Raw genomic sequence first — 16,731 nt, 5'->3', positions numbered from 1 at the left:
CATCGAAAATGAAGAGGTAACATGTCAAGAGGGCAAGATTGTGAAGAAGAAGGTTGGCCGGAGTACCGTAAAAAAAAGTTTTTGGATAGCTGGTCAATGGTTGCGGGGTGACTGAACGAGATTTAGCGGAAAAAAAGGGATGGGCAGAGCAGGATGCACAAGGCTTAGCATAAATTCGTGCACAAACATTAATGAAATATATGCACATTTTTTACTACTCCATGAAAAATAAGCCAAAGAAAATGAACATGCAGAAAATTTAATTGTACAAAAGTGGCATAAAAGGCACCCACTATGTACAACCATTTGGACAGTTGGATATTATTTATAATTTGTGATCAAATATAAAATAGCAACAGCTTAATTATANACTGAAGGACAAAAACGACACTTTTTTTTTTTTTCAAACTATATGTATTTTTTATTGTTATATTAATTGAAACATACTTATTTTAAGTTTGGGTGATGAGATCGTTAGAGGTCATATGGAGCAAAAACAACTTTTTGGGCCGTGCCAAACTTTCGGTGGTTTTGGATGATGAACCACCGAAAGCTTGGCACACACAAAAAGTTGTTTTTGCACCACAAGACCTCAAAAGATCTTATCACCCAAACTTAATTTGCTGAGTGTCGATATACATTGAAAACAATATTTATTTTAGCGCAAACCAAATTTTAAAAAAAGTTATAAATTCGTGAATTTTAATAAAATTTTATTGTTATGACGGTTTGAAAGAAAATTCACCAAAAACCCAAAAAATATTTAGCGATAGAAAAAATTGTTACTTAAATTTTGGTCTATCACTAAATGATTTTCCGGTGTTTTCGTTAATTTTCTTTCAAACTATCATAATTAAATAATTTTGATTAAAACTAATGAATTTCTGATCTCGCTTAATTCGATTTTTCATATTGTAATTAATATAATGTTAAAAATACATACATAGTTTGAAATAAATATTTTTTTTAGAATTTCACACTGGATGTTAGGTTAACGATCACATAATTCAATATAAACTGTAATATATATATATATATTTATTATTTACAAATCGATGACATATATTTATATATTTGATATACATAATAACATGCTTTATACTTTTTCAATACTTTATTACTGAAATGTAAAATGTTACAAGGCACTAATACTTTTTTCTTAATCATTTATTAAGTTGTAACAAATTGGACGGTGATTAAATTCGATAATTGTTTTAAAAGTCATAAAAAGTAATAAAATTATAATACTTAATAATAATACTTGAAAATAAAATAAATTGAAAACAGGAATGTAACAAATTGGGAATGATTTCTTTAACAATCTCTACTTCTTTTTTTCTTTTTTTTATTAGGGACTTCGACAATCAGGATGCACTCTGTACCAAACCGGTGGTGTGGTCGAGAACGGTGTCACCTGCACCGCCAGAGGCACCCCCCGATTCATTTGAGCTGGAAGACTCCCGGATGACAGAATTGCGAGTCCACTCGTCCTGCGCCTGTACAGGATGCTGTGTGAGTCCAGCTGAAGAGGTCGCTCTCTGATTGGCCGGCCGCACGGTCATTATCAAATTCCAAGAATTGGCGACCATCATGTCTGTCACCTAATTAAATCATTATCAAAAACTGTTTGAACTGATTTAAAATCGAGAACTTACCTGGTCAAGGCTTTTCCCAGCAACTTCGATCCCATTGACTTCTAGAACTTCATCGTTGACAGCAAGCAACCCAGTAGACTCGGCAAGGCCACCTGGTACAAGTCTTGAAATGAATATTCCAGGGACCTTTTGAACACCGCCTAGTGTTACTCGAAAACTCGTTCCATCTCTTATGTAAAATCCTAAAAAAATAAATAAATACTTATATAAATAAACAATAAAATTAATACTTTTTGTTGTTGGTTGCTTTTTGCTTAGATGTTAGATTCAGACAAAATAAATAATAAATCAATTTGTTGAAGAAATTCACTATTCATTTTGTCTGAATCTAACATCTAAAACAACAAAAAATATACAAAATGTCCAAGCATTTAAGTACGTAATTTTAGTACATCTAACTTGTCTAAACATTGCACTATAATTAATCCATATATGTTTAGCGGTCATAATTTACTATATTAATTATTTCAATTAATTGTTCTTTTTATCTAAGGTCTTGGTTGAGATGACAAAGCGAGTGTCCCGAACGTGATTTGAACCCATGACCTTTGTCTCAATACACCGCTGTTCTAACCACTTGATCTGAAGTCACAATAGCTCAAGTGGTTAGAGCAGCTGCGTAGTAAGCCGAAGGTCGTGGGTTTGAATCCCGCGTGTGACACTAGCTTTTTCATCTATTGACCTAATAGATAAAAAGAATGATAATTGAAATAACTTTATAATATTAAAATTTAAGTTCAAATGTGAAAACATTTTCTATTTTATTCTTCTATATAATGTATAAGAAATTATTGTTGTAAATCATAATTAGACAAGAAAGACTTTTTGTTCCCCTTCACTACATTACCCTTGCAATGAAGCTGTTTATTCCACAAGTGTCCATACATTGATGATTAGCATTCACTATTATAATTGACAATTTATAAATAATTAGTAATTTTACATAAAATTTAAAAATACATAAAATATAAAAACTATTTTTATATCAGTTATTATTTAACTAAAGCAAATTAACTCTAATTTTATTCATTTAACTTCGAGAAATTACTAATCGCTTTAAAAGTTTAAACAAATCAATTTTGTGCAGAAGAAATAACTGGTCTATTTCCCGAGATATAACTTATTTCAAAAGGTAGCATTGATCACTTTATTTTATATGCTAGCTTCACTTGAGTAATTTAAATGTGTAATATACTGTTTTCCACCTCCAGTAAGTAAAGTAACTGTGATTTCAGATGAAGCAACTGCTAAAGCCATTATTACAGATTTTTTTTTTTTTTCTGTTATGCACTATGCATATTAGCCATGGTGACAATTCTTATATGTGTGTTCAAATTGGGGGGTTTCGTGAAAAAAGGGCCAGAGGCGACGGTGGAAATCGAACCCACGACCGCGGCGTGAGTGTCTCTAATGCTAACCACTCGGCTACCGCAGTCCCCAAATTACATATACATTATTACAGATTGACTATTTTTGCTAATACTAAATTTGTCAAGAACGTTTTCCTGTTCCACCAGGAGCTTTAATTTTTTTTCTTTTTTCTCTTACCAATGCTATCTATTTTTGAATCATATACTGTTGTTGGTCAAGTACAAAATTTGAAAGATATAGACATTAAGTTCGGCAATGTTATAAGGATGAATTTTAAAGGATTGCTTGAATTTATGTTACTCCGATTTGGTGATGGAAGATTCAAGTCACCACAGCTCAGAAAACGGCCATGCTTCAATTTTCATAGGAACATGTGAATTGGACATTGGAAGAATGAAGGACGAGTTCTCTTTACAGATGAGGTTGGCCTCAAATCTTCAGATGGGCGTAATTTCATACAGAGATGTTCAGGAGAAATGTATGCTGTATGGGTTCCTCAGGGGCAGTTCACATTGGGCCACTATGTTCTGGGGCAGCATTTCCTTGAACGCCTGCACCAAATTGGTTGAAGTGTGAGGAAGATCTCGTGGTAAAGGTACTTACAAGGCATATTCGAAGAGCATGTAGTGCCATTTGCTCACGACATCACTGAGAAATTCTTGCTAATGCAGGGTATGCCAGACCCCAGAGAAACATACTGTGGATGACTACCTGAATGAGGTTGGAATAGAATGCTTGGAGTGGCCAACTCGAAGTCCAGACCCAATCAAACAAATTTGGGACCAACTTAAGCGACAAGAACAATGGCGAAACCACCCAGGTCCTACCACCCTAAAAGAGTTGGAATTGGCTGTTCTTGACGAATAGGAAAGAATTCCTCAGGATTTTAGCAGAACTTTTTTCCTTGGAATGCAAAGGGGTTTAATGGAAGTGATTTGTGAGAGAGGAGGAAATACACCGTATTAAAAGAGGCAAAAAAGTATTTTCATTTGTTTTTGATTTTGTACTCGATAATTTTTTTTAGAATTAGGTAATAAACCTAAAATACTCAATAATTTTTTTTTTTTAAAGCCTCATTTTTACAATCAAACCTATTTTTTGTAAGCAAAATATGAATAACTATTAATACATTAAAATTTAAGGGTGGTGCATTAATTTTGTTCATCTGTGTAATTTATATTCATGTAGGGACAAATGATGATTGTCAAAATTTTGGTTCAAGTTCAGTCAATGAGTATCTCCAAAGAATGAGGGAGAAAATGACAGTAATTTGATTTAAAAACTCATTTTAAGCAGGAAAGCATTTTTAAACATGCAGACTTTTTTGTAATGTAACTTACCTAGAGGTCGTTCCGAACCATGCTTTACTAAACGTACCCTCCGACATGTCTCGGGTACGATGTCTACATCTATAATCGAAGAGACTTGGCGGAAATCATGAGGATTGGATATAGCTAGTCCCTTTCCTTTTCCAGGAGTACCAAGAATTGACGATATGATGTTCTTTGGACGGAATGTTCCATAACCGTTCAACTCTTCTAGACTTTCACCTTGAATAATTTCAGTTATAATCACGGTATAGGAGAAATATAGTAAAACAGTGTGAATCTATTAAAATACCTTTACGTTGTATGATTACACGGAGAAGAGGCTTAGCGGTCTGTAAAGCCCTCGATAGATTGTCGTCATTGTTGATTGGAAGAAGGTCTCCATCGCGAGGGTCTGTGTAAGAAATGAGGAAAGCCGTGTCCGAGAGGCGGTGGAGCTTTTCCAAAAGGGTCTTCAGGTCTTCGTACTTCGTCGTCGCGTCCCTCGACAGCGAGAAACGACGAAATTCGGCGTCAAACTTAACATAAAAAAGTTACGAGACAACTTAAAATTTACACTTTTACAAATGAATTTTTACGGTTCAAAGCAAATTGTAACGTGGTTTATGTGGTTAACCTGTTGATTCCACTCCAAAAGGTGGAGTCTGAGATTTAAAAATGCACCTTTTTGAGATTCACATAAAAATTACTTATTTAATTTCTAACATAGATTTAAAAAAAAAATAATTAAATTTAAAAAACTGGACCCACCTTGCTTTTAATCTCTACAAGGCCGGAATCTATCCTATGTTCCTTCTTGGAATGTCTTGACATGTTCCTTTACCTAACGTTCAAAACGCTTAAAGCCAAAATTTAAAAATAATGTTAAAACAAATTTGAGGTAAATTATAATAGCTTTAAGTAACAATTAAGAAGTACGACGTGAAAAAAAAACACTTCACATCTCGGTTCTAAGGCTTTGATTAAACTACATTGAATCCATATACTTCAAATATTCATAAAAGACTGACTGGGGATTAATTATTTTGTAAAATAAGCTACGTCTTTTAAGATTTTTTAATAATACTGAAATAAGTAAATAATAGGGAGAAAAATAAAAAAAACAGGGCTTGGAGTCATCGGTCGGCCATGATTGTATCTTATCTATCATTAGGTTACTCGTTAGCGAATATCGATACAATTTCTATCGTCGCTATCGATATGTACCTATAGAAATTGTTGAGAACACAAAACACAGACAACAATAATAATTTTTTTTCCTAAATTCTTATACATTTGAATGTATGTCTGACAGTGTTTGAATGAGATTTCTTCGAGCAAGATTTTTTTTTCAGTAACTTTTGAGGCTGTCGGAACAGAAAAATGAAATAAAAGAAAAATACAAATTGTGGGGTAATAAATGCCCACAGTCTCAATAGAAAGTGTATTTATATTATTTGAATGGAAGATTAAAAAGAGAACAAACCTACTTTTTGCTAGTATGCCTCCATTATTATTTTTATTAATTCTTGGATTCTCATAAATCCAACAAATTAATATTTTTTTTTTAAGATTATTTGGAGTTCATGAGATGCGTCTTGTGAGATGTAGATTTTAGAAAAACATTTTCTTTAGCGTGCCAACGTTTTGATATTTATTGAGATCATCTTCAGGGCCTGGGATTTATAAACATTGTTTAAATTTTGCAAATACATGTAGGATGTGAAAAAAAGTTAATTTCTAGGTTGTATACATTTTTTTCATATGCTACACATTTCTAGCACTGTATAAATTCAATTTTTTCACATGCTACACATATTTGTATAATTTAAACAATGTTTATAAATCTCAGGCCCTGAAGATGATCTCAATAAAGATAGAAACGTTGGCACGATAAAGAAAATGTTTTTCTAAAATCTACGTCACACCAGACCGCATCTCACGATCCCCAAATAATCATTAACTAATGGTCACTAAACACCACACATTTTTTTAAGGGACAAGAACCACCAAGGTTCATTTTCGCCCCGAAAGTGTGGACTATGGCTCCATTTATTTATCTAGACAAAATGAATTTAAAATGACAGGACAAACAAAGAAACCAGTATATAGTTACATTTTTTTTCATTGGTCTGAGCCATAGCCAGCATACAAATACTTGAAATGGTATACTTATCACTGAGCCGAGGGGTAGTTTTATGTAGACTAGTAACAAACTTCACTTGCTATCGTCCATTGATGTGGCCCTCGATGTGCAAAGCTGAGACACCTATTTTGATGAATGAACGAGTGAACTTTTAAAATAAAAATGGGAGAGACCACCTAAATGTGTATAGCCATGTTATGGATTTTTTTTAAACCATAATATGGACTGTTGTACAACTGAATTAAAAACAAATTATTTTGCAGTTGCTTTTATTTTTAATTTTTATTTTTTTATTTTTACTATTATATACATTTTTTTATTGCCAGAACAGGGCATTTAAAAAAAAAGAAATCAAATGGTACAATTTATACATTTTGGGCTTTTGACTTATTAAAAAAGCTAAAAATCGCATATTTCCTATACAAATGCAAAATAAAAAAAAGAAAAAAAGAAAAGAAAAAACAACGAAAAAGACTTATTTACAAAAATTGAAGTTATTTGTACAGTTTAATAATTTTTAAATAAATATAAATACATTTTGCCTTATTTTTGTATTTACTAATTTTTAATTATTTTAAAATAATTTTCTCAAATTTAGGAACTTTAAAATCTCAAGATTCCTCACAATATATTTGACTTAGTACATTTTCCTTTGTTTATGTACTTTTAACATTAAAAAAAAAAAAAAAAAAAAGAAAACTAGAAAGAAGACTCGTTTTAGTTTTTTTCAACAACAATTAGAAAATACGTTGTTTTTGTCTAAAAAATACATTACATACATTACATTGTATATAAGACTCTGTACATTAAAAACAAAACAAAAACAAAAGCTGTACACAAAGTCCAAGAGGAAGAGTTTTAAAAAGATCTGTCGATCAAATTGTTTTTTCTGAAACTCTCATTCAATTTTTTCTTCTTTGCTGAGCGTTTTTGTCGTGGAGGATACTGCCGGCGCCAGAGGAACTGTTAAATTGCCGCTTGAATCCTGTTTGGCTGGAATAGAGTTTTGTCGGGCGGTGAGTCGATCCGGAAGGCGTTCCTGCTGCGCTTCCGTTCCCAGTTGCGATTCCCCCATGGCCTCTGGATCCTCCATGACCTCTTGAAGTACCTGCAAAGAGTTTGTCATGGAACATTCTTCCATTCGTCGCAGAAGGTCGGATAACAAAAAATGTTATTGTTTACACAATGACCAATTCTTGTACCACTTATATCTGCACAAAGCTCATAATATTAACAGGTTTAAAACGTACCTGGTGACTTATATGGCCTGTTTGTCATTCTTGCCCTGTGGAAAAGTTTCTCAAGTAGAGCACTCCCAGTAGGTGTGATGGTATCACTCCCATCCCCCTCCTTAACAAATTAAAAAAATAAAAATAAAATAAAAACTTTCTTTTCACCCTTTCAAAAGATTATTTACAGAATCATCACTAGAACCAAAGGACGAAACACTGAGATGGCTTGAAGACGAGGAAGAAGCCCCACAAGATTTTACAGGGAAGGTTTGCCTCACCCATTCTCTGTAGGTAACGACACGGTCCCTGATTCGTATTATCCGGCCCAATATGCTGTAAATAAACGGAAAAATATATTTGCCTGGAAAAATTAATATTGTCCGATTTTATACCTCTCTCCCTCATTAAGGAAACAGCCATTTAGGGGGTTCATGACTTGTGTGAGTGTGATGTAGGCATACTCAAATGTCTGTTTGACCTGAAGTGCACCATAGGAACCACGGCCGATGTCATTTCCAGGTGTGAGAGGGTCCTCAATACACAATATTGATGGACGGTGACCACCTTTTAAATCTTTCTGAATCTACACACAATAATATATAAATGATACAAAACTTCATTATTTAAAATAATTATTTAGAAATCGTGAGATGCGGTCTGGTGTGATGTAGGTTTCAGAAAAACATTTTCTTTATCGTGCCAACGTTTCGATCTTTATTGAGATCATCTTCAGGGCCTGGGATTTACAAACATTGTTTACATTTAACAAATACATTTAGCATGTGGAAAAGAGAATTTATACAATGCAAAATATATATTTTTTAAATATTCAATCAGTATTTCTACTCACTCAAAGTGTTTGTCTTCTGTGAAATTGTGCCATTCTTGCATGTCGTGGAAGTTGGATACGGTCATACCACAACTTAGTAAACTCAGTCGCAGCTACGCCAATATCATTAATCCAATTCAATATACATAACATACATATATCATCAAATATTTTTCACATAGTCTAATTGTCCAACAATTTAGCTTTCCTTTTCCTATTTATCCCTTTCTATATAATCCTGAAAGGATAATCTGGCTGTACCATTACCAACACATTTTTTCCCTTTGTCAGCTCCTTTCACCTCAAAGAAGCCGACGCCTTATACAAAAATGTCTTTTCTATACCGACTTCCTTCCCCACCCCTTCAAAATCCAACGTATATAAACATAAAACAGCAAAATCTCACTGGCACTCTCAACACGACACGCAAGAATGGCACAATTACACAGAAGACAAACACTTTGAGCCCTGAAGATGATCTCAATAAAGGTTGAAACGTTGGCACGATAAAGAAAATGTTTTTCTGAAACCTACATCACACCAGACCGCATCTCACGATTTCTGAATAATTATCGATTAACAGTCACTAATCACCACACATTTAAAATAATATATCATAATTGACCATATTAATTATTCTTTTTATCTAAGGTCTTGTTGATATGAAAAAGTTAGTATCATGAGCTGGAATTAAATGCATTTGAAAAATGGTAAAAAGAGATAACAATTGATACGTTGTTGGTTGAGATGAGGAGTTGGTGTCCAAGTGGATCTAAGTCACGATAGCTCAACTTGTTAGAACAACAGTGTACTGAGCCGAAGGTTGCGGGTTCAAATCCCGTTCGTGTCATTAACTTTTTCATCTCAACCAAGACCTTAGATAAAAATAATAATTAATTTAAAATAATTTCTAACTCTACCTCCTCTTTTGACACGTAAGTGCCTCCATTCTTTATGCGTATTGCAGTCATAATATAATTGAAACGGCGACCATACAGCTCAAAGAATTCAATCAACAGCACCCCAAGGTTGCAGTCGGGTTGGAGTACATCAGTACGAGGATGTAACTGTAAATCACAGGATAATAATGAAAATTATAAGTTAATAAATGAACATAGTAGAAAATAAATAAATAATGAATTATATAAATAATAAAGTAAATAGACTTAAATTTAAATCTACAAATGGGAGCCAGATGTCCAAACCCCTTCATCACAGTTGTGCCTGGAAAATAGCTGAATTGAATTGCCACAAAACACAGAATCACACAACTGCAGCTAATCCAAGAAGGAATCTTTTTTAATGGGGTTATATGAACTCTTGGGGTGCCGGTGTTTTTGAAAAGAAGCCCATTTGTAACATCTTTATAGATCTTTATCTAACAGTGATGAGCACTGTGTCAACGCCTAAACTGTTGTGACCACCGACACCCCCTAATCATAGGAAGTATAGTAGAGCAGAACACCTGATACCTCACTCCTTCAACGCTAGCTACAAGAGTGTCTAGCTTTCCTTTAATGTGAGGAGACTAGAAGAACTGGGCAGCCACAGCCACAGTGACAGAACCACACCAAAAATATGAATAAAATCCATTCTAATAGTAGCAAAATAAAACTATAATTTGGAAATACTAGTTTCATTGTGAGTTCCAGATTATGAGGGAATTTCAGGTAACGAGCAGACATTCTAACTAAAAAGGGATGGTTAGGGAACTAAAAAGGGAACTTTGGAACAACACAGGCCTAAATCCTTGACACAAATAAAAGCCAAAGAAAAAAAGAACTTGTCATAAATTACGAAAAAACACACTAGGAACGTATTCCAGGCATGAATCAAACAAAAGGACTACTTGCAAAAACAAAGCAATGGGAGAAAGAGGACTTCCTATTCAATAGAATAATATTCCTAGCTGATATATTTAGGACAACAGGTTGTGCTACAGTAAAATACTCCTTCAACAAATGGTACTGGTAATTAACAGATGATCTGCAAGAGATAGAGACAACAGAGTATATCCTATGTAAATTCCATCTACGATACTGCCATACCTAGGGCAACAGTATTATAGATCTCAATACTATTGGGTTGTCCGGAAAATAATGCAGGATTTTAAGTTTTCATTAAAAAAAATCTATATAAAATATTCTGTTTACGTTTACAGGATTACTCATTTGATGTCAACACTTATTAATCCTCTTCCAAATGATATTGTTTGTTTACCTCTGTAGCATTCCGCTACTTGGAAATAATTCAGTCATCCTTATAATGTCAAAGCGAGAATTTCGTACGATTTTCTTTTACGAGTTTAAACTCGGCCGAAGCGGAGCCCAAACGGCTAGAAACATTAACCAAGTCTGGGGCGAGGGTTGTGTTAATGAGTGCACTGTGCAAAGGTGGTTTAAAAAATTTCGGGAGGGAGATTTCAGCCTTGAAGATGAAGAAGGTCGTGGAAGGCCTTCCTCTCTTAATGATGATGTTCTGCGATCAGTGGTGGAAGAAAACCCCAAAACAACTGTTCGAGAACTTGCAGAGCAACTCAAAGTCAGTAAAACGACCGTCGCTGACCACCTCAAGGCGATTGGAAAAGTGAAAAAACTCGAAAATTGGGTTCCACACTCATTAAACGATCGCCAAAAAATCAGCGCTTTGATGTTTGTGCATCACTTCTTTGTCGAAACAAAAATGACCCATTTCTGTTACATGTGACGAAAAGTGGATTCTCTACGATAACACTAGACGTTCTGGACAGTGGCTCGACAAAGGAGAAGCTCCAAAGCCCCCAACTCATCAAAAAAAGGTAATGGTTACGGTATGGTGGGCTTCATTTGGTTTAATACACTACAGCTTCTTAAATCCTGGCGAAACCATCAATGCTGAATCATACTGTAACCAAATTAATACCATGCATCAGAAATTGGCAGTAATGAAGCCCTCTTTGGTCAATCGGAAAGGGCCCATTTTGTTGCATGACAACGCTCGACCACATGTGTCACGTGTAACGTCACAAAAATTATTGGAGCTTGGCTATGAAACTTTGCCTCACCCACCCTACTCTCCGGACCTCTCGCCTACTGACTACCATTTTTTTAGACACCTGGACCACTACTTACAACACATAATATTCAAAAATCAAACGGAACTGGAAAATGCATTTATTGACTTTATCAATTCTAAAAATTCTGAATTCTACTCAGACGGAATTAATAAGTTACCAACACGTTGGGAGAAATGTATTGAGAGTATGGGAAATTATTTTGATTAAAGAACATTGCTTTAAAGTAACTAGTTTCTTTTTTTTTGTTTAATACCAAAATCCTGCATTATTTTCCGGACAACCCAATATAACCCTGAGAAAAATTCTATTCTTTATTAAAGAAACGGAAATTTTCAGGAAAACCAGAGGTCAGGCACAGTGGAAGAAAGTTCAAATGTAAAAGGAGACAATTCCTACAACTTCTTAAAATAAAAATACATAAAACTACTAATAAAATAATATAAACTCAATTATTCTGATATAACAACTTATGATAACATTCAATTATTCTGACATAGCACAAAATATGGTTAATTATAACTTCTCCATGAACATTTTAATTTAAAAAATGCCTAAGTAATTAAAGAAAACTTTTGTACTATCATTAAATAATACAATAATTAGAATAAAATATTTTAAAAAATTACTCACTTGCAGAAAGCTTATACACATGAGTATAAGGCTATAAGATGATATTCCACCATAAAACACTTCATTAAGGTCACGTTGTAACAGAAACTGCTTCAGAATGAGTACAAGCTTGGAGAGTGCAGGGTATTTCGCCTTGAATTCTTTAATTAGTTCTGCAGAACGTACACCATTTGACATGTTAAATGAAATATCAATTTTAACACAGGACGACTTATCCGTAAGCTTAACAATCGGGACAGTAGCTTTATCAAGGACTTTGACATTCTCAGGGGTGCAGATGTTTTTCTCGAGAAGTGTTTTCTCAAGCGTCCGAAATGGAAGCGTCTCCCAGTCGCCGATTACAACAAGGTCGATGTCCGACGTCGGTAAATAGAGGCCAGAGCGGAAAGAGCCGAAAACTTCAACTCGAGCACTAGGCCACAGCTCAAGAACCAAAGATTCGATGTTGCTCACCACCTGACTTCGCATATTGTGCTCTTCAGGGGTTGGGGAGATGTACTCATAAAAATCAAGGATCTCCTCGTGCAATCTAATACATCAAAACTGATTAAAACCAATGAAAAATTTAAAATACAATAAAAATTGTGTTAATATAACAATTACAATTAAATAAATATACACAATTTCAACAGTTAATTTTTTTTATAAATTACTTTACTGTTATTCATAGCTCAAAATGACATCTGATCATTGACAAATTCAATCATTATTGATGGGCCTACCAAAGAAGATAGCAAAGAAAGTAGTTTCACAAAACAGTCATTACTTCGCATACCTCACCACCATGTAAATAATAATAATAAATGTGTGGTGTTTAGTTACTGTTAGTTAATGATTATTTGGAGATTGTGAGGTACGGTCTCTCCAGACTGCATCTCACGATCTCCAAATAATCAATAATAATAAAACTGAAATTATTAAGTGTTAGTCAAATTGTTTAAAGAGACTATTTATTATTTCATCAGTGATTCTTTAACTGAAAGATACATTGCCTATCACAAATCAATTTAGAAAAAAAAGATTTTCTGCAAACTAAACTATAAGATATTATGAGGGGTAATAAACTAAGAAAAAATGTTATCAGCTGCTAATTTTGGCACAATAGTTTCTAGCTTTAAAATTGTCAAACATAACTTAATAATGGTGCATTAACATCGCATTGTCAAAATTTAAGAATGCCCAAAGTATAAACTCAAGGAAATGGTACTAAGCGTAATATATTTTTTATGCTGAACCAGCATTGCATCACTTATTGTATCTGTCTTCACTCGCGGGTTTGTTAAAGTGATCAAACGCATTTCCGCATTCTGCCATATTCACTGTGGAAGGACCTAATAAGTGACCCAATGCCAGTTCAGAATGAATTCACCTACTCACAGACCAACACCCAGCATCAACTGTAATACATTATTAATAAGAAAAGCAAGACTGTATCTTTAAAAAAATAATTTAGGTCCAGGACATAGATATTTAGGATTCCAGCATAACTAGAATAAATGAATTATATTTAAAAAATTTTTAAATGTGATATGTTAATATGTATTATAATAACATTTTCTAGTAAAGATCTGTATGTAGTTTTATAGTAATAATAAAATAGGCATGATAATATACTGAAAAATTATGACAAACAATAACTTTGTTTAATGTGTTTAAAATAGTAGTAGTTATTTAACAATGCTTTAAAATTTGAACAATTAATGTTATAACTGATAAAAAAAAGTATATTCTAGCATCAAATTTATATCAAGCAGTATATTCTAGCATTGCCTTTGTTTCTGCCAGGGTTCATTTAGAAATTAATATATAAATTGATAATAAATCCTTTGTTAAGTTCGTCAATCTACAAACATCAAATCCCTGTGTCTACCAACTATAGATTTAATGAGATTTTATTGGATCTATTTTGCATCGAACATACTTAACATATTGCCTGTAGAGCCAAAATTGGTCATAGTGCCAGATGACTGTTTAAATTTTTATCTATATCTAAACAACATGGTATCGTTTTACTTTTAATCCATTTATACTTTCAGGAAATTAAATTTCATTTTTCTCTTTACATGTGGGAGTAGTAATTGTTTATATTTGTTGTTAATTAATTATTGTTTTATGACAACCAAATAATCTTTCTATCTTAGAATCTGGATAATCTATAAGCCCCGGAGTACTGTTGGCATGGATGCAAAACAGTAAACAACTATTACTCCTTATAATATGTAATTACAAAATATAATTACATTCAATTAAGGAAATTTTTTTAAAACTTAATATCTAGTAAAAGAAGACCTATAAAATGGATAAAAATGATTTTATGAGTAAAGAGATTTAAAAAAAAAAAAAAAAAAAAAAAAAAAAAAAAAAAAAAAAAAAAAAAAAAAACCTAGAACTTACTAAAGCTAGAGGGCAAGCATAAACCTGTAGAATAAATGGTCAAGTGGGAGTGGTTGAAATGAAATGTGGAATGCGACTTACAGATGCAAGCAGTTCACTCAATGTGACAAGAAATGTGAAGAAAAGAGCAAGTTGGTACATACCAATAGCTCCAGATATTGGGCTAATTTTATGATCTATTAACATGACAGACACATAGTAAATAAAAAACAATTTTGCATGTGAATACCAACAGAACTCAATTTTTGAAATTCAGAATGATAAGGCAATGAACATGATATTATCATTGCACTTATTTTCAGCATTTCAGGCAAAGCAAACAACCAACAAGCTGTATTGTCATGGATGATCAAGCTATTACTTAAGTTATTAACAACAAAATCAGTGATGCTGCTTTAACATCTAAAATTATGAGATTTCCTGATGGATGATGAACTAACTTTAACTGTATGACCGATTTGGTCTGTCTGGGTTAACTGTTTTGGTTGAAAGAAGTGTTGGCGTTAGCTTTGATTTTTGGTGTCTCACATTTCACGGAAAAAGTCTAAAAGGATTTCAACTAAAAAAAAAAATCACACAAAGACTGAAACAGATCAACAAACAAAAACAAATTCATGTTAGTATCATACTACTTTGTTATCGGACTAAAACCCAAAACGGATACAAATTGACTGCATGATTTTTGGTAATGGTGAAATACAAACGAAGTCAGCATTATTTTATTATGATTGGTATGGAATTCACCCTTTTAAAACCGAAAATTGTACAGCATCAAATTAGATTGTGGTTTCTTTTCTAGACCGAAATCTTTGGTAGTGTCCATCCAATGACTTTGTACCATTGTCGAAATGAAACAAAAAAATAAAAAGTAAATATTTTCCCAAATAATTAAAGAAGGCGGTATAATTGGTAACGCCGTCATAATTGATGAGAAGTACCTCACAAGCGGCCTCTCGTCATAAACCTTGCCTTCTGGCATCCACGGACAGCCGCCGTACTGTCCTATCAGGGATTCCCTGTTGTAAGACAGGCCGTATGTCGATGCCCAATTCTGATTCCAGAAGTTCTTGCTGTTCTTGTTGTTCTCCTGCTGTTCGCTGCTGTTGTTATTGTTGTTGTTGTTATTGTTCTTTGATGCTAGGGCCTTGAAGGCGGCCCATATTCTCATCCAGTCTTTCATCGCCGGGCCTTCCTGTTCCGGCATGAACCAGGATATCCTCTGATCCATGTGTGAGTTTAATATTTACAAATAAATAACGCACTGGAATAATTTCAAATTCACTTTTTATAATTGAAACTTATAATCAAATTGTACATATAAAAAATGTTAAAGTCTCCGGAGGCATCTCCTTATCCGGCTACGGATTGTTCAAGAGGAAAATAAGACAGAACAACACACGCGGGGCGCACGTTTGAGAATTGAACGATTAATTTATTCTATCGCGATTTTTCAAGTGGTAACTCTAGTTTAACTATTCTCGCCGGTTGAAAATTTGAAACTAGAAAGCTGAAAGCACTCCCTTATTCTCGACTTTATCCTATTTAACTATCCCGTTTTTCTTGTATTCCAAGGGGCCGGTTGCAGTGTTGCGAAGAAGGTTACAACAAATGAAATTTCCTGCCTATTTGGTTTTTCATTCAATTTTTAAAAATTACGATAATTGAAAAATTTACAATTTCATTCTTAGCATGTCACAACAAGAGAAACGCAAGAGGAAATACAAAGAAAAAATCGACCAGAGAAAACAAACTTCGTTAACCAGAGCTCACATGCCGCCTCAACAACCTTATTTGAACTATCCACCGAAACCTAAACAAGGGATAAAACAACATTATACACTAATTACACAATTGACGTTGGATCCAAACATAATTTAAAAAAAAAATTAAAATTATATGTATACTAGTATATATATGTTTATCATTCGGCACAATAGACGAAAGGGCAAATTTAAGTTATTGTTAAAAAGGAGAAATCTGTAGACTCCACATGGGGAAAATATCTATAGCATTTTAAAGCTAACATAATAAACAATTTTAAAAAAAAGAAGAAGAAGAAAAAGAAAGGGTTATCCCTTTCCCTAGTACCTTCAAAGACAAAAGTTTACAAAC

General features: G+C 33.5%; 2 protein-coding genes across 3 annotated transcripts; both read right to left on the bottom strand.

Annotated features, from left to right (window-relative positions):
• Nucleotides 1-1,331: 1,331 nt before the first annotated feature.
• LOC106672925 (partitioning defective protein 6) lies at nucleotides 1,332-5,492 on the bottom strand. Its single transcript, XM_014404737.2, has 5 exons — nucleotides 5,105-5,492; nucleotides 4,647-4,872; nucleotides 4,367-4,576; nucleotides 1,656-1,837; nucleotides 1,332-1,601 (listed from the first exon to the last, which is right to left on the bottom strand). The coding sequence occupies exons 1-5, from the start codon at nucleotides 5,165-5,167 to the stop codon at nucleotides 1,365-1,367; spliced, it is 918 nt and encodes a 305-aa protein (XP_014260223.1). The 5' UTR covers nucleotides 5,168-5,492; the 3' UTR covers nucleotides 1,332-1,364.
• Nucleotides 5,493-7,191: 1,699 nt separating this feature from the next.
• LOC106672907 (non-canonical poly(A) RNA polymerase PAPD5-like) lies at nucleotides 7,192-16,396 on the bottom strand. 2 transcript variants are annotated; one of them, XM_014404710.2, is made up of 7 exons: nucleotides 15,558-16,396; nucleotides 12,226-12,754; nucleotides 9,461-9,607; nucleotides 8,104-8,294; nucleotides 7,897-8,044; nucleotides 7,730-7,829; nucleotides 7,192-7,613 (listed from the first exon to the last, which is right to left on the bottom strand). In XM_014404710.2, exons 1-7 carry the CDS (start codon nucleotides 15,845-15,847, stop codon nucleotides 7,378-7,380), a joined length of 1,641 nt encoding a protein of 546 aa, XP_014260196.1. In that variant the 5' UTR covers nucleotides 15,848-16,396; the 3' UTR covers nucleotides 7,192-7,377. The 2 variants fall into 2 exon arrangements, with proteins under 2 accessions (XP_014260196.1, XP_014260197.1); XM_014404711.2 differs by having other exon boundaries at nucleotides 7,192-7,587; nucleotides 15,558-16,357.
• Nucleotides 16,397-16,731: the final 335 nt, after the last annotated feature.

The sequence above is a fragment of the Cimex lectularius genome, unplaced genomic scaffold (genome assembly GCF_000648675.2).
Source record: "Cimex lectularius strain Harlan isolate CLEC.00 unplaced genomic scaffold, Clec_2.1 scaffold46, whole genome shotgun sequence".
NCBI lineage: Eukaryota > Metazoa > Arthropoda > Insecta > Hemiptera > Cimicidae > Cimex > Cimex lectularius.
The sequence above is the reverse complement of the archived record's forward strand: the minus strand, read 5'-3'. Positions and strand labels throughout refer to the sequence as shown.